This window comes from Arvicola amphibius, chromosome 6 (genome assembly GCF_903992535.2).
Source record: "Arvicola amphibius chromosome 6, mArvAmp1.2, whole genome shotgun sequence".
NCBI lineage: Eukaryota > Metazoa > Chordata > Mammalia > Rodentia > Cricetidae > Arvicola > Arvicola amphibius.
In genome coordinates this window covers 34,663,564-34,683,803 of record NC_052052.2, presented here as the reverse complement: position 1 = coordinate 34,683,803, position 20,240 = coordinate 34,663,564, and the positions used below count along the sequence as shown (strand labels likewise).

Here is a 20,240-nt window from a genome sequence, read left to right as displayed (position 1 = left end):
ATTTGGATAATTACAGCGCCTATCATTCATGGTTTATGGAACCGTGGTAACATAAGCGCACAGAACAGTAGTGGAGCAGGTTTTTAGTCCTCTCCTCCTCCTCAGCCTGGAAGCATCCTTGCAGGGCTGGGCCGTGCAGGCCTCATGCTGCAGCCCACTAATCCCAAAGCGCCCAGGGAACTGGCCCGAAGCCCCGGGAAGCCGCTCGCTCACGACTCCGCGGTGCGGGGATCTGCTCTCGCCCGAGACCCACTGGCGCCCGGCTGCTACCCTGCTGGAGAGGCAGTGCAAGAGGGAACTTCTCGCACGCCGCAGACGCCGGCCGTGGCCGCCGCCCTAAGCGCCGCCCGACGCCCTCTCACCCCGCGGCGGCGGCGGCGGAAGCAGCGGGGCGGGCCGGCTGGGCCGGGGCGGGGCGCGAGCGGCATGGAGGAGGCGGAGGCCGCGGAGGCCGTGGCGCGCGGGGCCGAGCTGTGCGGGCCCGAGTGGGGCCCGGGGCCCCTGAGCCGTGAGTGCCTCTCGGTGCGGGTGCCAGAGGGCCGGTGCGGGCTGGGTGGGTTTTCCGAACCTTCCGGCGTCCCTGAACCCTGGGAGGAGAGGAGCTGAGCCAGATGGGATGGGGCGAGGGTGGAGGATTAGGGTGCTGGAGGTCGCTGTAAACTGGTCCACCCCGGGACTGAAAAGAACTGGGATTTGCTCCTTGTAAGGACTGGTGAATCAGGAGAGTTGAGTTTCTGGCCTGCACCTCTGAGGCCCTTAGCCTGGACTTAGTTCCTCCAGCCCCAGGGAATTTTCAGGTGATCCAGTTCCTCTAAAAGATTTTCTGGTCAGACCCAGAGAAATTGAGCCACGTTGCCTAGGTCACACAGCTCAGCAGTTTGCTGAGAGAAGTGTTGCTAAGAACTCCTCATCCCTCCAGAAGGCATTAGGCTTTGGAAGAAGCGTCTTACTCCATGTGACTCTACGGTCCCCTTAGATTCCTGAAGTCATGGACTGGCCGGGACAGGGGTGACTCCCTAATCCAGTATGGATGACTGGAAGCCTAGTCCCCTCATCAAGCCCTTTGGGGCTAGGAAGAAACGGAGTTGGTATCTTACCTGGAAGTATAAACTGACAAACCACCGGGCCCTGCGGAGATTCTGTCAGGTAAATGAGGTCCCGCATGTTAGGAAAGCTGGCTTCCTAACTTGACCCTAGTATAGACCTTGGCCATCAGGAAGGGGCAGCAGATTCCAAGAGCGGAAACCTCTGTATGTCACATCCTTCTCAGGCAGTGGTTAAGACCCAGGATTCTGGAATCAGAACCCAAATCTGACCTAGGTATCCAGTAGAAACAACAAGTCTGTCAGGAAGGCTTTGCCCCTGACACACAACCGTCAGGCAGTGTGGCCCAGGTTCAGTGTCTTCTGATTCTCCACTGTGGTTCTTGGGTCCTAAACCCATCTCTCGGAACTAGTTATGGAGGGGAGCAAGGAAGACAAGGACTCAAATGGAAAATTACAAGAGCTCTGGGTAAGAGGGCCCTGATGGGAAAGTTCTTCAGGAGATGCCTGCAAACCTGTGTCCTGATTGAGAACCAGGAAGAAGAGAGACGGGTCCCAGGTTCTTTATCCCTGTGTCCTCTACAGCTAGGGTCAAAGTTTCAGAAAACCTCTATGATCTGGATGGGGTGTGCCTCAGTCACCCCATCTTTCCACTCAGACAGGGGCTGTGCTTTTCCTGCTGGTGACTGTCATTGTCAACATCAAGTTGATCCTGGACACTCGGAGAGCGATCAACGAAGCCAATGAAGACCCGGAACCAGAGCAAGACTATGGTGGGGGTCGGCTGCGGATGGGGTGGGGGTCCTGGGGTCTCATGGCAGAGGGGCGTGCAGATCCTACAGGGTTCGACTGCTAGTGAGACCTTACCTATGCCTGTTACGCTGACTCCCTCTCCAGATGAGGCCCTAGGACACTTGGAGTCCCCTCGGCGCAGAGGCAGCAGTCCCCGGCGTGTCCTGGATGTGGAAGTGTACTCAAGTAGAAGCAAAGTCTATGTGGCAGTGGACGGCACCACGGTGAGTGGACCGGCATCTTCAGTCCGCTGCGGACTGGGCCCTGAAGCCCTGTCTGGCTGATGGTTTCTGCTTGTTAGGATTAAGTGAAAGGTAAATGGAATGCCTGTGTGGCAGAGTCTCCAAGTGATCAAGAGTTTCAGCAGGCCACTAATTCCCCAGTTTACTTATTATGTAACCACTTCGTAGTCTCTTTGGCTTCAGCCTTGCCCCAGGTACGTGGAGCTCTAGAGGTAATGGGACTTGCTCTTCCTGGAGAGCCTTACTGGCAGAGGATTATGGGATCTCCAGAGTTAAGCAGAGACAGTCCAGGACTCTGGGTGCCACGGAAGTGTTAAAGACGTGCTCTTTTCTGATGAGGGTACCGTGGGGGCTTTCTGGGAGAGGCGCCTGGCCTTCAGTCTGAGTTAGAACTGTAAACGGTGGCAGGCCAGGCAGGCTGGAATGTTTCTTGCTTGTAAGACAGAGTCACCATGAATGCCAGGGTGACTAGCTGGATTTTGTTTCTACTGCTGTGTAGGTGCTAGAGGATGAGGCTCGAGAGCAGGGCCGGGGCATCCATGTCATTGTCCTCAACCAGGCCACGGTGAGCTTGGGATGGGAAACCCAGAGCTGAAGCTGGACTCTTCCTTACTGGTAACACTGTCTCATAAGAGGTTTGCCCCCGCCAGGGTCATGTGATGGCAAAGCGTGTATTTGACACATACTCTCCTCATGAGGATGAGGCCATGGTGCTGTTCCTCAACATGGTGGCGCCCGGCCGTGTGTTGATCTGCACTGTTAAGGTCAGTGAGTCCCCCTGGCTCTGTTCTCCATGCCCCTAGCTCTGGCTTTGCTCAAGAGAATGGGAAGAAGTTCTGGAGAAGGGTAATTCAGGTTCTAGTCCAAGCCTTGGTTGGGTCATTATTATTTAGGGGAGGCAGGAGGGTGTTGTTTGTTTTTTACTGAGCCCCTGCCGTATGCCAGGTACTACACTGGTTGCTGAAGATACAGTAGGAAGCAGATAGAATTCCTACCTCCCTGGAGCTCACATCCCAGTGGTAGCAATAGGACAGTCATCCCAGCCTATAGCGTCAGGAAGGGACAAGAGAAGAAGAAAATAAAAAGGCAGAATGTCATGGCTGCATTTTAGGAAGAGAACATAGTATATAAGCAGAGAACTGGAGGGAGAGAGGAGTAAGCCTGGTGGTTGTCTGGAGGGAAAACATCCTTGGTAGAAACTTCTGGAATGACAGTAACTAAAGAGTATTGTTGGAGTCACCCAATGAGCCAGCTTAAGGAAAAGGGTTTCTGTGTAGAGCATGAAACAGCCAGTACTACATAAGGCCGGATCTCTGGGACCCACACAAATCATGGTGGCTGTCTCTTTTGGTCCTCCAGGATGAGGGCTCCTTCCACCTCAAAGATACAGCGAAGGCTCTGCTGCGGAGCCTGGGAAGCCAGGCAGGCCCTGCCCTTGGCTGGAGAGACACTTGGGCCTTCGTGGGACGAAAAGGAGGTTTGGGCACTAAGGACTACCCACCCTGTAGTATCAAGGGAGGAGCGGAATGATAAGAGATTGGATGGTGCGGGGTGGGGCAAATAGGAGTCAGGTGTAAGACGTCGGGAGAAAGTGGGCAGAACTGGGAAGAAGCCCCGTGCTCCCGTCTGGGCCTTCATCTTTCCTCATTCCTGCCTTCGGCCAGGTCCTGTACTTGGCGAGAAACATTCTAAATCTCCTGCCCTCTCCTCTTGGGGTGACCCGGTCCTGCTGAAGACAGATGTGCCACTGAGCTCGGCAGAAGGTGGGGTCAGTGGGGGCCAGGCTCTGGGGCAAGGCTTGAGCGGAGAATGGGCATTTGGATCCTCTGTGAGGCTGTGTTTCCTTGACTGTGTGCCTGGGGCTTCCCTAATCTAGCTGGCCTGCTGCCTTCATCGATTTCCTCCCTCCCTCAGAGGCCGAGTGTCACTGGTCAGACACAGAGTTGAACCGCCGCCGCAGGCGCTTCTGCAGCAAAGTGGAGGGCTATGGGAGTGTGTGCAGCTGCAAGGACCCAACACCTATTGAGTTCAGCCCTGACCCAGTAAGTGGGGCCAAAGCCGTAGACTCCTTCACAGTTTAGCAAAGGGCCCTAGGAACGATTCAGAGCTTAGGTTTTGTCTACCTTGACCTGGTAGGAGCTCAGGATGTATGCATGCTGAACTCTGAACAGAGGTTGGGGGTGGGGCAGGCCCTGTTACCAGGGCTGAGTTGGATTGTATGTGTGTAAAGACAAGAACAAGGAACCGGGTGGTGGTGGCAGCGGCACATGCCTTTAATCCCAGCACTCAGGAGGCAGAAGCAGGTGGATCTCTGTGAGTTCGAGACTAGCCTGGTCTACAGAGCAAGTTCCAGGACAGGCTCCAAAGCTATACAGAGAAACCCTATCTCAAAAAAACAAAACAAACAAAAAAAAAAGAACAAGGAAGACCCTTGGTCCCTCCGTGCCTGTTCCTGAGGCCTTTTAACTGCACCTGAGAAGTCGTCTGTAAATGGAGATCCCAGTTGGAAGGGGGAGTAAGGGAAGCTAAAAGCAGTTTCTTACACAGCTTCCAGACAATAAGGTCCTCAATGTGCCTGTGGCTGTCATTGCAGGGAACCGGCCCAATTACCTGTACAGGTGAGCCTGGAAGTGGACTGTATCCAGCACTGAATGGGGATGCTCAGGAAGTGGGTGGGTGCTTAGCTTGCCTTCCTGTACAAGGAACTCTTACAGGAGGCAGAAAGTGGCAGATGCTAGGCCTGTTGGATATGGGTAGACACGGGACACAGGAGCCAGCTTATGAACATGGGAGTGGTCAGTTGAGAGGACAGAGCAGCACTAATCTACTTTTCCGTGCTCCCCAGAATGCTGCGCTCTCTGCTCTCAGCCCAAGGGGTATCTCCGCAGATGATAACGGTCTTCATTGACGGCTACTATGAGGTGAGTGGGGCTGAGGGCAGAGCAGGACACAGAGTGATGGGTACGGAGCAGCCGCGATCACTGAGGGTTGGCAAGGGCGGGGAAATATGAGAGGTTCCACCTGTTGGGACCTGTAGAGGTGTCGAGGTCATGCATGTGATGACCAGTGTCCCCATCTCCAGGAGCCCATGGATGTGGTGGCGCTGTTTGGCCTGAGGGGCATCCAGCACACTCCTATTAGCATCAAGAACGCCCGTGTGTCTCAGGTATTCCTCAGCAAGGGTGTAAGGGGCAGAAACCTGGTCCCATGCTCTGCCTCAAATCTTAACGTGCCCAATTCCCCACCCAGCACTACAAGGCCAGCCTCACTGCCACTTTCAACCTGTTTCCGGTGAGTACCACAGATACCTTGGGTCTGTGGAGAGAAATTATGTTATGGAGAAAACTCTTCCCTTACCTGGCCTTGCACTTCTGATCTGATGGGGGAGCAGAGAAATTCCTGAGCGTGAGGGTTGGAGAAAGAAAGCCGAGGGATGAGAGCGACCTCCTTGTAACCATGATGTTCCCTGCTATCTCTGTAGGAGGCGAAGTTTGCCGTGGTTCTGGAAGAGGACCTGGACATCTCTGTGGATTTCTTCAGGTGACAGGGGTAGCCCACCAATTGAAGTGCTTATAAGCCACATGGGACTTCTGCACTTTACTGGGGTCTTCAGGGAAGGATATTATGAGGTGTCTTGGGCAGCTTCAAGTGAGTTCAAAAGTTGGGGGAGAAGCCGGGCGGTGGTGGTGCACGCCTTTAATCCCAGCACTCGGGAGGCAGAGGCAGGCGGATCTCTGAGTTCGAGGCCAGCCTGGTCTCCAAGAGCTAGTTCCAGGACAGGCTCTAGAAACTACAGGGAAACCTGTCTCGAAAAACAAAAAACAAAAAACTAAAAAACAAAAAAAAAAAAGTTGGGGGAGAGCTTGCATGGTTAGGAGCATGTGCTGGGCTTACACAGACAGTAGAAGAGGTAGAGACAATGGGACTATCAGCTCTGCCCTCCCAGCATCACGGTGGATCTGGGTTGCCACTCTGAGCTGTTGACCTTTGGCTCTCAGTTTCCTGAGCCAGTCCATCCACCTGCTGGAGGAAGATGACAGCCTGTACTGCATCTCTGCTTGGAATGACCAGGTAGGCTGGGTGGCCAGGGACTTAGTCAGCATGGGAGTCTGTCAAAGCTTGGAGCTACTGACACCCCCTGTTCTTAGGGGTATGAACACACAGCTGAGGATCCAGCACTACTGTATCGTGTGGAGACCATGCCTGGCTTGGGATGGGTGCTTCGGAAATCTTTATACAAGGAGGAGCTTGAGCCCAAGTGGCCCACACCAGAAAAGGTACCCAGCAGGATAGGATGAGTGGGCTGGAATCCCTTCAACTCCAAACCTCTAGCCTTCATAACATTCTGTGATCCCAGCTGTGGGACTGGGACATGTGGATGCGGATGCCAGAGCAGCGCCGGGGCCGAGAGTGCATCATCCCTGATGTTTCCCGATCCTATCACTTTGGCATCGTGGGCCTCAACATGAATGGCTACTTCCACGTGAGTTGGGTACTGTATGACTCAGTGGTCAAGGACATGGGTTCTGGAGCCTAGTCCCATGGCACTCACTAGCCATGTCTGTTACTGTTCTGTTTTTGCCAGTTTCTCTATCTGGAAGATGAAGGTAAAAATGCTACCTCTGTGGGGCTAGAGAGATGTCTCAGCGGTTAAGATCACTGACTGCTCTTCTGAAAGACCTAGATTCAATTCCCAGCACTCTCGTGGTGGCTCACAACCATCTGTAGCTCCAGTCCTAGAGGATCTGAAACCCTCCTCTGTGGGCACTGCACATACATGGTGGTGCATAGTCATACAGGCAGGCAAAACATCCATACACATAAATAAATATGTTTAAAAAAATACTACCTCCCAAGGGCCAAACATAGATCATGAGCCTTGTGATCCCAGCACTTGAGAGGCTAAGGCAGGAAGGACATTAGTTTGAGGCCATTTGGACTACATAATAAAGATCCTCAGAAAATAAAAACAATAGCAAGACTACTGACTGAGCCTAATCCCAGTACTTAGGATGCTGAGTCAGTGGGCTTCTCATGAGTTTGAGGCTACAGTGTAATACCCGTATTCCTCTCCCTGCAAAAAAAGATAAACAGTCAAAAACCCAGAAAAAACCTACTTCTCTTGTTATGAGGCTTGATCTGAAATAAGAAAAAAAAAGTTAGTCTGTTGATGGTGATCAGGTGCATGCCTTTAATCCCAGCATTCTTGAGGCAGAGGCAGGTGGATCTCAGAGTTTGAGATAAGCCTGGTCTACAGTGCGGACAACCAAGGTTACACAAAGAACCCTGCCTTGAAAAACCAAAATAAAAAATAAGCAATATAGATTTATTTATTTTATGTGTCTTGAGTGTTTTGCATTTGTGTAGTAAGTGCACGATGTGTGCCTGGTACCTGAGAAAATCAGAAGGCAGTATTGGATTCCCTGGAACTGGATGCTTGTGAGTCACCACGTTGGTGCTAGGTGCTTCTTGGGTTCTTCTGTAGCTTTGGAGCCTGTCCTGGAACTAGCTCTTGTAGACCAGGCTGGCCTCGAACTCACAGAGATCTGCCTGCTTCTGCCTCCCGAGTGCTGGGATTAAAGGCGTGTACCACCACCGCACATATCAAGTGCTCTTAATCACAGAGTCTTCTCCAGCCCCTGAATTAAAAAAAAATTATTTTCTGTATATGAGTGTTTTACCTGCTGTATGTATATGTATCATGTTCATGCCTGATAGCTGAGGTATCTAGAAGAGGGCACTAGGTCTCCTGGGACTAGAGTTATAGATGATTGTAAACCATCATCTGGGTACTGAGAACCCAGGGATCTCTATAAGAGAGCAGCAACTCTTAACCACTGAGCCATCTCTCCAGCCTCATTATGAAGTTTATTTTATTTTTTTAAAGATTTATTTATTATGTATACAACATTCTGCCTCGATGTATGCCCGCACGCCAGAGGAGGGTGCCAGATCTCAGTACAGATGGTTGTGAGCCACCATGTGGTTGCTGGGAATTGAACTCTGGACCTCTGGAAGAGCAGCCAGTGCTCTTAACCTCTGAGCTATCTCTCCAGCCCTCATTATGAAGTTTAAATGAGTTAATGTTTGTAAAATGCATATGTTAAAAACTATAACTTTGCTGGGTGGTGGTGGCACACGCCTTTAATCCCGGCACTTGGGAGGCAGAGGCAGGCAGATCTCTGTGAGTTTGAGGCCATCCTGGTCTACAAGAGCTAGTTCCAGGACAGGCTCCAAAGCTACAGAGAAATCCTGTCTCAAAAAACCAAAACAAACAAACAAACAAACAAACCTGTAAGCTTTATATTAGAGTAGCTGGTAGCTGGTACTGTATGTTACTACTGTTCTTACCACTAGACTTGGGTGCAGAAAGGATATGCCTGTTCTAAGCACTGGGCCTTCTCCTGTCCGTGCAAGCATTGACAGACATGTTTCAACCTGAGGTTAGCAGGATGTTGCTGGTCCCCTCTCTTCCACTCTCCTGTTAGAGCAAGAGTGCATTTGAAACAGTCCAGTTGAAAGGGGTGTATTTAGTTTGGAACCTCCTAGAAGACAGCAAGACCCCCAGAGGAAGCTAATAAAAGAGCCTTACTTCCCAAGGAAGTGCAAGTGCTTCCTCAGGTCATTCATAGTAGAGCCTGAATCAGCAGTTTCCTTCCTTCTGACCCATCTCAGCTATTGGCTACATCCGACAGAAAGCTCTGTCTCCACCACCCATTCTTGTTTCTTTAATAAATCATTTTTAAGTTTTTGTTTTTTTTTGTTTTTTTTTTTTTTTTTGTTTTTCGAGACAGGGTTTCTCTGTGGCTTTGGCATTTTTAAGTTTTTTTTTAAGATTTTATATATACATATAGTATTCTGTCTGCATGTTTACCTGCATGGCAGAAGAGGGCATTAGATCTCATTACAGATGGTTGTAAGCAGCCATGCGGTTGCTGGGTATTGAACTCAGGACCTCTGGAAGAGCAGTCAATGCTCTCAACTTCTGAGCCATCTCTCTAACCCCTGCTTTGTTTTGTTTTGTTTTGTTTTGTTTTTAGCTAGGATCTCTTGTATTCCAGGCTGTCTTCAACTATATAGCTGAGACTGGTCTTGACCCTCCTTCCTCCATCTTTCTTCTTTATTTCTAAGACTCTGTAGTAAGCCTGGGAAAAACTTGTGGGAACAGGACTAGTTCAATGGGTCAGTAGCATAAGTCAAGAGACCAGCCCAAATTAAAGTTAGTAAGAGCTTGTCAAAGATGGTGCAAAGAAAATGGAGACTAGAGGAAATCAGAGAGCCCTTTCCAGGCTCAGTACTTCATTTTTGGGGTCTTGTATGTCCGTGGTGGGTCACTGAGCAAGTGTGGCAGACTAAGAAAGCCTTGACTTCTGTCCTTTGCGTTTCAGGAGGCCTACTTCAAGAAGCACAAGTTCAACACGGTTCCAGGTGTCCAGCTCAGGAATGTAGACAGGTAGAGACTGGCTGTACATCAAGGGGTGGCTATCTGAAGGCTCGAGGACCAGTCTTTGCTAGTTCTTTCCTGTCAGCCCTGCTGTGCCGTTTCCCCATGTGACCCTTTGCCCTGCCCATTCCTTTCCATGAACCTGAGGGCCTTGCCTTCACTTGATTAATTTTTCCCTCCCCTTCAGTCTGAAGAAAGAAGCTTATGAAGTGGAAATTCACAGGCTGCTCAGGTATGGTTTGGGGAAACTGGATGCCTGGCAGGGAGTAAGGAATCAGGTACAGGCTTTCTTAGTACCACAGTTATTGGTACTATAGAAAATGAAAACCAGAGTTCTCTAGTGCAAACATTATAAAGAATTTCAAGGTGTCAGGGTGGTGGTCGGAGCCAGAGGCAGGTGGATCTCTGAGGCCAGACTGGTGCAAGTTTTCAGGAGAGAGAGAGGGAGGGAGGCAGGGAAGGAGGGAGGGAGGCAGGGAGGGAGAGAGGGAGGGAGGGAGAGAGAGAGAGAAGAGAGAGAAAAAGAGAGAGAGAGGAGAGAGAGAGAGCATTAAACCAAGAGGAGAGAGAGAGAGCATTAAACCAAGCCTAGGGCCCTGTGCTCTGTGCCACTCCTGTCTTGACCTTACTTTTCTGTCCCCAATGCAGTGAAGCCGAGGTTCTGGACCACAGCAGGGACCCTTGTGAAGACTCTTTCCTGCCAGACACAGAGGGCCATACCTATGTGGCCTTTATCCGAATGGAGAAAGATGATGACTTCACTACCTGGACTCAGCTTGCCAAGGTGCCCAGGGGCTCACTACTTCAGGAGTACCCTCCCCAACATGCATTGCCCCGACTAGCAGAGAGACTTTGCTGTAGAGTTTTCAGCCTCAGACCTTTTCATGTTCTCAAGAACCCCCACTTCCTGGCCAAGTGTTGTTGTGTGGTGATGCACGCCTTTAATACAACACTCAGGGAGGCAGAGGCAGGCGAATCTCTTAGGTTTAAGGTCAGCCTGGACTACAGAACAAGTTCCTGGATTGTCAGGGCTACACAGAGAAACCCTGTTTCAAAAAAACAAAGAAAGAGCCTCTCTTCTAACCCTTTGTTCAAATCCGTACTCCAGAGCATGCTTGCTCTTGATTGAGGCAGCTGCCAGACCTTCAGTGGGCCATCTCCACAGCTTCCTGACCCTTCTCCTTCCCCTACTCTTTCCCTGTCAGTGCCTCCATATTTGGGACCTGGATGTTCGTGGCAACCACCAGGGCCTGTGGAGATTATTTCGGAAGAAGAACCACTTTTTGGTGGTGGGGGTCCCAGCCTCCCCTTACTCGTGAGTTTCCTCCTCTTCCTGGGAAATGTCCTCCTGGGGTTGAAGCATGTCTTCTTCTCTGTATCATTCTTCTGTTAAATTTCAGAATGAAGAAGCCACCATCAGTCACCCCTATTTTCCTGGAGCCACCCCCAAAGGAAGAAGGAGCCCCAGGGGCCGCTGAGCAAACGTGAAGCCTCCTCCAGGACCCTGCAGGGCTGGGTACTGTGTACCCCCGGCAGGCTAGCCCGTCACCCTCTCCTGTAGGATTTTGTAGATGCTGGTAGGGTTAGGGCTGGTTTGTTTTTAACATGAGATTTGATTACTAACTCTGAGGGGAAGGATCCCCTGCTCCAACACCCGTTCCTGAGGTTAAGGTCTATTTATTACTTCCTTGTTGGAGAAGGACAGGGGAGTACCCAGGACCTCTTTGGGATCCCTGGGCAGCTGATCCTGCCCTTTTCCACCCCATCCTCCCAGGCCTGGCTCAGAATCTAACCTATTTATTGACCGTCCTGAAGGCCTTGGGAATAGGTGCAACCTGGGGCCTTTAGTCCTCTCTGGACCAGGACGCTGCCCTGAGGGTGGGACTGGCTCATACTCAGGAAACTGCTGTGCCCAACTGATGATAGGCCCAGTTGGGTCCATGTGCTGGCAGACTCACTCAGAGACCCTTAGACATCGGACCAGGCCTCCTCTCAGCCTTCTCTTTGTCCAGATTTCCAAAGCTGGATAAAGGTGGTCATTGATTAAAAAAGGAGAAAACCTTTGGGGTGTGTTTTGTGGTAGTTTTGTGGGGAGAACAGCGTGGTGGTGAGGGAATCATCTGGACAGATGGTGATGTGTTTTGGTTGTTTTGCTGTCTGCCATAGTTTTATCTTATTGTGGAAGCCATTTGGCCACCAGGGGAAGCCCAAGTCTCAAGCTTCAAGTCTTTGGTTTTTATTTGTTTTAAGCAGGCTCCACCCTGGGACCAGATGACATCATCTGTTCCGGGTTCTCACACCCCTTCCTCACTGTTTACCATCGGGCTGGTCCCTGTCTGGGCCCAGACCTGTCCCCATTAGTGCAGTAGCTAGGAGAGACCACTGGGTGAATGAGGGAATGGGAGAACAGGTAAACAGTGGAGACAGGAAGTGACCGGGCCAAAAGCACTGGCGGCACCAGGGGTGGGAAGATGATTTTATAGAATACTGGGCAAGCGATGTAGGAGCAAGGGTTTCTGTGGTCTTCTGGATTGGTTGTGTGCAGAATTCCATGTAGGGGTGTTTTTCTGGAGGAAAGGGCCAAGGTTTTCATCAGATTCTCAAGAGGCTAGTAACTCAGAGGAGCATAGGAAAGTCTGAGTTAGTCACCAGAAAGTGGACACTGTGGTCCATTGGGAATCAGATAGCCCAAGGCAGGGGAACATGACCTTTAAATTAAGTCTCTGAAGGATTAAGATCAGGACCTGAGTAGATTACATTGTAAGAAAGGGTATAGATCTTTTGCCAAGGAGTCAGGAACGTACTGGAATTCCTGCCCTCTGTTTATGGTCCTGGCCTCTCTCACTAGCACCTGGAGCTCACACAGCAATGGCATCAGTGCAGTGGCTTTGACATTGCTCACCACCCTGACCCCTTCAGTGTTTGCTGCAGCTAGAGATAGTGTGTCAGGTGGCAAAGCAGGCACGGGAGAAGCAATTAGTCCATGATGGAGTGGCAGCCCTCCTTGAGCAAACAGATCCTCTTCACCCTGCTTCCCGGAATAGAGTGGTGGTGTGTGAGGTGAATGCTCGCAAAGGGTTGAGGCCAGCTGTTTCCTCTCCCAACCTAGAACTCTAGAAGATGCTCAGCCAGGCTTCACCAACAGAAGCTGTGTGGCTCTGGCCAAATCTCTGCTCCATTTTGGGCCCAGCAAGTGGGCGATTACTGTGGGCTGCTCTGGAAAAGCCTATAGAGACAGATGGGGGTTAGGGGATTGTCGAAGAGAAGGGAGGAACGGAAGCCAGTTAGTCAAACGGCTTTGCGTGGTGGCAGCCACTGTTCTGTGGCAACAGCCTTCTTAGTGCTGCCACTAAGTTCAGAGACATTCAGTTTTGTTTGAGACAGGGTTTCACTGTATAGGCCTGGCTGTTCTGGAACTTGCTCTGTATACCAAACTGCCCTTGAACTCAGAGATCTGCCTGTCCTGCCTCCCACCATGTACTGGGATTAAAGGCATGTGCCACTGTCATCTGGTGTGTGTGTGTATGTGTGTGTGTGTGTGTGTGTGTATACATACATACATACATTAAGATTTTTGTCAGGGATATTCTGGTCAGGCTCAGTTTTTTTTTAAAAAAAGATTTATTATGTATATAGTATTTTATCTACACCTATGCCTGTAGGCCAGATCTCATTATGGATGGTTGTGAGCCACCATGTGGTTGTTGGGAATTGAACTCGGGACCTCTGGAAGAGCAGCCAGTGCTCTTAACCTCTGAGCCATCTCTCCAGCCCCAGGTTTGGGTTCTTTAGGTTGGACTCTGTACCAAACAAGGTCTACCCAGTTACCAGTTACAAGAGTGAGTCTGGGCCGGGCGGTGGTGGCGCATGCCTTTAATACCAGCACTCGGGAGGCAGAGGCAGGCGGATCTCTGTGAGTTCGAGACCAGCCTGGTCTACAAGAGCTAGTTCCAGGACAGGCTCCAAAGCCACAAAGAAACCCTGTCTCGAAAAACCAAAAAAAAAAAAAAAAAAAAAAAGAGTGAGTCTGGTCAAAGTCTTGGCCTCATGTGGGACTTTGGCGATTAAGACCCTAAGTAAAAACTAGAGATGTTCCTCAAGCATTAGTGCTTGCTGAGCACACATGAAGCCGGGTGCTGTGACACCACCTACCTGTAAACTCAGCACTAAGGAGGTAGAGGCAGGAATTCGGTGTCATTCTCAGCAATTAGAAAATTCAAAGCCAGTCTGGGTTACACGAGACCCCCCAATCTCAAAAAAACAAACAAATCAAGATAAAATAAAAAAAAAACAAGGAAATCTTGGCAAGGTATAATGGCGCAAAACGTCAGTCCCAGCATTTGGGAGGCAGAGGCGCAGGCAGATCTCTGAGTTGCGGTCAACCTGATCTACAGAGCAAGCTCTAGGACAACCAGAACTACATACACCTTGTTTCAAAAGAAAAAAAAAAGCAAGATGCCTGGCAGTGGTGGCGCATGCCTTTAATCCCAGCACTTGGGAGGCAGAGACAGGCGAATCTCTGTGAATTGGAGGCCAGCCTGGTCTACAGAGGAGTTCCGGAACAGGCTCCAAAGCTACAGAAAAAAATAATTAATAATAATAACAAGAAAAGAATGCCTGGGTGAAGGAGCTTAGTGTTGCTAGTAGTATCCATTGCTGCAGGGAGCCTTGCTATAATTATACTTTCAGGCAGTACTCTGAAGTATACCACCATGACCAACCAGGCTACACCCTACAAATACCCAGTTCCTGTTCAAGTTGATGGTAACATAACCAGTGTGCCCAGGCACCCTCAGGGTACAAGTTTGAATTCTCCAAAAGGCCGGGCAGTGGTGGCGCACACCTTTAATCCCAGCACTTGGGAGGCAGAGGCAAGCTGATCTCTGAGTTCGAGGCCAACCTGGTCTACACAGAAACCTTGTCTCGAAAAACCAAAAGATTCTCCAAAGTAGGGCACCTAGAGCTACTTCTCAGGGTTCCAGGAGGGCTTCTTGGAGCCCAAAGAGTGACTCCACTTGCCATAGCCCTGACAATAATTCTGTTCTCTCCTTGACTTGGCACAAGCTCATTAGTTTCATAGTTTTCCAGTCCAGTGCCCTTCACCAGGCAGGAGAACTTTCAGGACAAAGTCCTCTCATAATACATAAAGGCAGACCAACCTGGCTCCCACTTCCTCAGTGCCCTCTTGGCCATTCCCTGACTCTCCCTCCCAGACCTGGAGCCTAAACACCTACCTCACTTCCACCCTGCTGAGTCTCCAGCCTCACCAAAAGCAGTGCAATTTAGGCAAGCAGAACCCATCTCTCCAAGTACACACAGTCCAAATAGAAGGATTTTTATTGGTTTATAGGTTCCAAAATGCCTTCTATACATCCATTCTATGGCTTTGCTGGACTTGAATATGCCCAGGCTGTTAAGTGCCTTCATCCACCAGTGGAGTGCTGGGATCATCAAGAACCACTTTTATACCAAGGAAGTGTCAAGGGTTGAAGAAAAGACTCAGGAGATGGGCAGAAGTGGCTGCTTCAGAGACTCTGGAGCAGATGTCCGTTCCCCCGCCCCCCAGCCCCACCAACAGAAGAACAAGGCAAACACACAGCCCGAAGGAGGTGGTCCCTGTTTAGCCCACAGTCCAGAGCAGCAAAGGCAGGTCCACTCCAGCCCAAATGACGTCGTTAGATTTCATCTCCACCCGGATCACTGCTGCTTAGCTGTCTCTTCCTGGCTTCCATGTGGCAGCAGCAAGTGGAGAGGAAGAAACTGCCTTATTTCAGATTGCAGTATAGATACATGGATACAGTCATGGCAGCCAGCTGGTGGGGAGGAACAGGGAGACACGAAAGGACATGATCAAGGACTGTTTCCTGAACAGAACGTGAAGCACTGCTTTCTTGATGCTAGAGGACATGTTTGGCCACCTTAGGCCTCTGGGTTCAGCCCTCAACTCCAGAATGAAAACACAAGAAATCCAACTCCTAGAGAAGCTTCAGAGATGGGCTAATCTGTACAGGTCTAGTAGAGACTGATACCCAGGTCCAATATCCTCACTGACTTACCTCCAGGGCCGCAATTCCAGCTGCCACACCACCCACAGTGACCGCATTGGTTCTGATCTCATACAGAAGCTGTTTGAAACAACCCTTGGGGGGAAGGAAGAAAGAATTTATAGCTGGCAGTGCCCTACCTCTGATCTGTTTACTACTTACTGTAAGACCATTAAGACAATCCCACCCATGCCAGGCATGTGCACACCTTTAACCCCAGTACTCAGGAGATGGAGGCAAGTGGATCTCTTGAGTTTGAGACCAGCCTGGTCTACAGAGGGAGTTCCAGGATAGCTAGGGCCACCCAGAGAAACCCTGTCTTGAGAAAAAAAGAAAAGTAATGCCACCCTTCCATGTCAGCCCATACCGGTACGTTTGTTTCTTCAGCTTCATTCTCAGTGCATGATTGCGTAGCCGTGCCATTGGTAGCTCCGCGACAACAGTAAGGAGGAAAGAGTTTATACTCTTCAACGAAACGTGAGGTGTTAAAATCTGTATAGTTGTTGAAACCACAGCACTTCAGCTGCAGACAAAATGGGATTGGTCAATGATGGGGCCTTTCTATTTTTCGTCCCCACTCCCAAATCCTCCCAGCCCACTTTACCTCTTTCATGGTAGTGTTCCACACTTGGGTGAATTCGGTCTGGTAACCATAGTCTTTTTTGATGGCAGGTACTATTGCCAATGTCAGGAAGTTTTCTGCCTGGATGGGTCAGGTCAGTATTAAGAGAGAGGTAGGGAAAGTAGCCATTCATAGGCCGCCACCCACTTCTCGGGGCTTTAGCCTGTTTTTTCTCCCTTGCCCCGTCCCTGTGCTCACCATTGTGGTATACACCAGAGCAACCACAGCAGCCGCAACCTCAGCAATGAAGATGATGAGGAGGATGGTAAAGAACTGAGTGGGAAACAAGGAAATACGTTTTAGGGAGACCCACCTTCCTTGCCCTACTCACTCCCATAAAAGAGGCAGGGTGTCCCCATGATGATGCTCCCAGAATCCAAAGTAGCTTTTTGGGATCCCCAGAGGAAGATGTTGGGTGAAGGGACCCTTGGTTGTGGCCTGGGGTGCTGGGTCTGACACACCATCAAGAGCGCACACTTGTTCTCAGAGTGAGCACCGTAGCAGCCCAGGAAACCGAGGACAAAGAGCACAACACCAGCCGCGATGAGGAAGTAGCCCACGTTGACAAACTGCATGGCACTGGATGACATTGGCCCAAAGATCTTCAGGAAGGATGTCCCATCGATGGATACCCAGATTCCCACAGCCAACAAGGCCGCACCACACAGCTGTGGACACAAGTCAGGCTTTGAAACAGTGCTAGCGGATGGTTCCCTTTCACACCATGAAGTCTGGAAACTTTCCCTTCCCTTAACGAGGGAATCTAACAACCTGTTGCACTTGGAGGGGCCCTTAACTAGTACCAGAAAGGTGGGAACTGGGACATGTAACAAATTCACCCATCTGTTTACCTAGGAAGACAAAAATGAGATCAGGGGTTCTAGAAAGATCCACAGGCTGGGAGGAGGCATAAAACTTTCCTTTTTCTATAATCAGGGTCTTGCCACACAGGTAGGAGTGAAAACAGGTCCAGCCTCTCATTCTTGGGCTGCGAATGCCTAGAATAACTCTGTTCTCTGATACACAGAAGGAGGCGGGTGGTAGGGTTGAGCTGGCTCAACCATCGCTATAGTAACAGCAGGGTGAGGCTTCCACCTGCTTGCAACCTTGAAAAGGGGTGGAAGTTGAAAGGTTCACCAACCCAAAGGCCCCATTTGATTTCCCTCCAGGATGGACTCAGCTGCCACGCTTGCTTCCTTTTCACCTACATTACTGCCTGACAATAGAAACTGAGAAAACGGGTTGAACACAACTACAGCTTCTCAAGACACTGAGTTCACCTCAGCTTTCAGAGGTGATTTTGAGGCTCTGGTCCCATAGCTACTAGCCAAGGGCTTCAGTGGCTCAGCAGTGGGCACTGACTTGTGTCCAGCTCCCACTGTCCAGCTACGGAACTGAGTCTGGGATGGAGGTAAAGAGATATACATATTGGGCTGTATCCCAGGATGTTTGCTTAAGGACGAGATTGCCGGGCTTCTAGCCTACAGGGTCAAATTTCAAGGAGCCTGGCTTCCCTACCTTGTTCTGCCCAGTCTGGCAAGGCATGGGCAACAGAGGACGGAAACCAAACTGAATTTGCTTTAACCCTATCAGGCCAGAGTCCTGGCTCTCCCAATTGTCAAAATCTTAGTACTTCCTTCAGTTACATTCATAAAACCTAATTCATGGCAGCCAAAGGAAGTCCAAGGTACAGATCACATTGGAATCAAAGAGACTGCCTACTCTCCCAATTTCTCTCTCTCTTTCTTTTTTTTTCCTTTTTAGGTTTTTTTTTTTTTTTTTTTTTTTGAGACAAGGGCTTCTCTGTAGTTCTGGCTGTCCTGGAACTCGCTCTGTTGAACTCATAGAAACCTATCTGCCTTTGCCTCTCAAGGACTGGAATTAAAAGGCATGTGCCACCACTGCCAGGCCTCCTCTGCCCAATTTCTTTCTTTCTTTCTTTCTTTCTTTCTTTCTTTCTTTCTTTCTTTCTTTTCTTGTTTTTTGTTTTTTTGAGACAGGGTTTCTCTGTAGCTTTGGAGCCTGTCCTGGAACTAGCCCTTGTAGACCAGGCTGGCCTCGAACTCACAGAGATCCACCTGCCTTCGCCTCCCAAGTGCTGGGATTAAAGGCGTGCGCCACCACCGCCACCACCGCCTGGCCTCCCCAGTTTCTTTACACTGGTCACACTTCATGTCTCTACTGTCTCCCCTTTCAGTCACTCTTCTCTGGTGGCCCCAGCCCCTGACCACTGTTTTCTCGTACGTCTTGTTTTCCTCCTTTCCTTCCTACTGTTCCACGTCCCCTTCACGGTGGCTATTTTCCCGCTCATCTCTAATGCTTCCAGTTTCCCAGAACTGACTTTCTTTAAGATCAGGGATTCTAGCTGGGCCATGGTGGCGCACACCTTTCATCCCAGTACTTGGGAGGCAGAAGCAGGCAGATCTCTGTGAGTTCGAGGCCAGAGCTACAAGAGCTAGTAACAGGACAGGCTCCAAAGCTACAGAGAAACCCTGTCTCAAAAAACAAAAAACAAACAAAATCAGGGGTTCTAACATATTCACGGGTTTGGGAAGGGGGTGGAAGATAGACTGACTTTCCCTAATTTTGCCAGGGTTCCACCCTACCCCTAAAACTCTGTTGGCTGCTCACAGGCTTATGACTTTCAAATAGCCACGTACCTTCACTGGGTGAGTATACATGAGCCAGGGAGACAACCCCTACCTTCTCCCTGCATTGCTCAAGCCATTTCTAAGACCTCTCTTTTGTGTGTTCTACCACCTCTCAGCATGGAACCCCTTTGTTTACTGTGCCCTTTTCTCCTTATCTCTGTCACTATCTCCAGGGCTTGGGCCTTCTGGTTCAGCTTCTCAAACAAGCCCTATATAATTTGTTCCTGGTTTTCTAAACAATATCAAATTTCATTACCCCTGAGCCTTCCTACCCCACCCAATGCAAATGTCCAGCTCAGCTACTTCCTCCAGGAAGTATTTTCCTCCTAGGCTAGATTCAAACCCCTCCAGGGACTCCCTTAGCCTTGATGGAAAATCTGGAAGGGTCACTTTGCAATTATCAGTGTATAGCAATTGTCAGCCTATTGGACAGTTTACTGGTCAAATCTTCAAGGGCTGTAAATGGCCTTGCTTGCCTTCTACCCTAGCCCATAGCTTAGAGTGTTAGGGCATGAATAAGCTTTCCTTTTTCTTTGTGGCCTCATGCGTGCTTAGCAAATACACTATCACGGGAGCAACAATCTCCTTCCCTTAAATGTCAGCTCAGTTGATGAATGTTTATTGAATGCATAAGGGTTGCTAGAGTCAACTCTAAGAGGCAGGGACTCGCTCCCCTTTCAACTTTTCCATGTATGGTAGGCATTTTTGCACTACCATAAACTTAAGCCGACCCTCTTTCATCTCTGAACCTTGAACACCCATCAAAAAGGGGGAATCACTCCTGCTAACCTATCCCTACCTACACTCATCCTTCCTGGAAGGGAGGCGAGAGCCTAAGGCTTCTCCATCCCTAACCTCCCCATCTTCACCCAGTGTGTGGCAGCCAGCCAATGGGGTCAGGAATCCGTAATGGGAAGACCCTCCACCTCCTATCCATAAAGGGGAATTTGCAGGGCAGAGTCCGGGTACATAGTCTCCCATTCCCCAGCTTGAACTCTGATCCGATTGTGACCTGCTTTTGTAGGGAACCCCCAAAAGCCCACAACCCCCATACTTACAAAGATGAGTAGATTGAAGAGGACCATCATGACCTTAATGAATTTGAAGCACTGCATGGTGGGTCCTGGGAAACAGACACATCCAAGTTAGGGCTTTATGTCCCAGCTGCCCTGGGCTGGCCCTGCTTCTTGGACCCTGGCATACCAGAGTCCCACATCCTGTGATCGCTCACAAATTTCTCACTCTATAGCTGCACTCCGATATCTCAGAACTTTTCCCAGTTGCCATCCTGACACTGTATACCTGACACAATACCTACCCAGATTCCCAGAATTTAATTCTCTGATCCTAACATCCCCAGATTCTCTCACGCAGGTGTCACAAGCCCAACTCCCACACTGCG

At 50.0% G+C, this 20,240-nt stretch overlaps 2 protein-coding genes across 3 annotated transcripts; one reads left to right on the top strand and one right to left on the bottom strand.

Annotated features, from left to right (window-relative positions):
• Positions 1–399: 399 nt before the first annotated feature.
• On the top strand, positions 400–11,584 carry Pomgnt1 (protein O-linked mannose N-acetylglucosaminyltransferase 1 (beta 1,2-)). 2 transcript variants are annotated; one of them, XM_038333255.2, is made up of 22 exons: positions 400–508; positions 977–1,146; positions 1,702–1,816; positions 1,941–2,059; positions 2,577–2,642; positions 2,728–2,841; positions 3,437–3,554; positions 3,742–3,840; positions 3,992–4,119; positions 4,625–4,695; positions 4,923–4,998; positions 5,160–5,243; positions 5,327–5,368; positions 5,559–5,617; positions 6,076–6,148; positions 6,226–6,354; positions 6,435–6,560; positions 9,466–9,530; positions 9,709–9,753; positions 10,170–10,305; positions 10,727–10,836; positions 10,922–11,584. In XM_038333255.2, the coding sequence occupies exons 2-22, from the start codon at positions 1,027–1,029 to the stop codon at positions 11,007–11,009; spliced, it is 1,983 nt and encodes a 660-aa protein (XP_038189183.1). In that variant the 5' UTR covers positions 400–508; positions 977–1,026; the 3' UTR covers positions 11,010–11,584. The 2 variants fall into 2 exon arrangements, with proteins under 2 accessions (XP_038189183.1, XP_038189184.1); XM_038333256.2 differs by having other exon boundaries at positions 400–522.
• A 3,702-nt stretch (positions 11,585–15,286) lies between these two features.
• Tspan1 (tetraspanin 1) lies at positions 15,287–19,953 on the bottom strand. Its single transcript, XM_038335569.1, has 7 exons — positions 19,897–19,953; positions 16,649–16,855; positions 16,386–16,460; positions 16,170–16,268; positions 15,933–16,088; positions 15,578–15,661; positions 15,287–15,334 (listed from the first exon to the last, which is right to left on the bottom strand). Exons 1-7 carry the CDS (start codon positions 19,951–19,953, stop codon positions 15,287–15,289), a joined length of 726 nt encoding a protein of 241 aa, XP_038191497.1.
• Between the last annotated feature and the right edge of the window lie 287 nt (positions 19,954–20,240).

Excerpts from the sequence above, each read along its gene's own strand:
- Tspan1 (XM_038335569.1), bottom strand. The coding sequence starts at position 19,953 with ATGCAGTGCTTCAAATTCATTAAGGTCATGATGGTCCTCTTCAATCTA. Across the intron at positions 16,269-16,385 it reads CTCTGGTGTATACCACAATG|GCAGAAAACTTCCTGACATT; the intron begins GTGAGCACAGGG and ends TGACCCATCCAG. Across the intron at positions 15,662-15,932 it reads CTGAAGAAACAAACGTACCG|GGTTGTTTCAAACAGCTTCT; the intron begins GTATGGGCTGAC and ends CTTCCCCCCAAG.
- Pomgnt1 (XM_038333255.2), top strand. The coding sequence starts at position 1,027 with ATGGATGACTGGAAGCCTAGTCCCCTCATCAAGCCCTTTGGGGCTAGG. Across the intron at positions 2,643-2,727 it reads TTGTCCTCAACCAGGCCACG|GGTCATGTGATGGCAAAGCG; the intron begins GTGAGCTTGGGA and ends TGCCCCCGCCAG. Across the intron at positions 5,618-6,075 it reads ATCTCTGTGGATTTCTTCAG|TTTCCTGAGCCAGTCCATCC; the intron begins GTGACAGGGGTA and ends TTTGGCTCTCAG.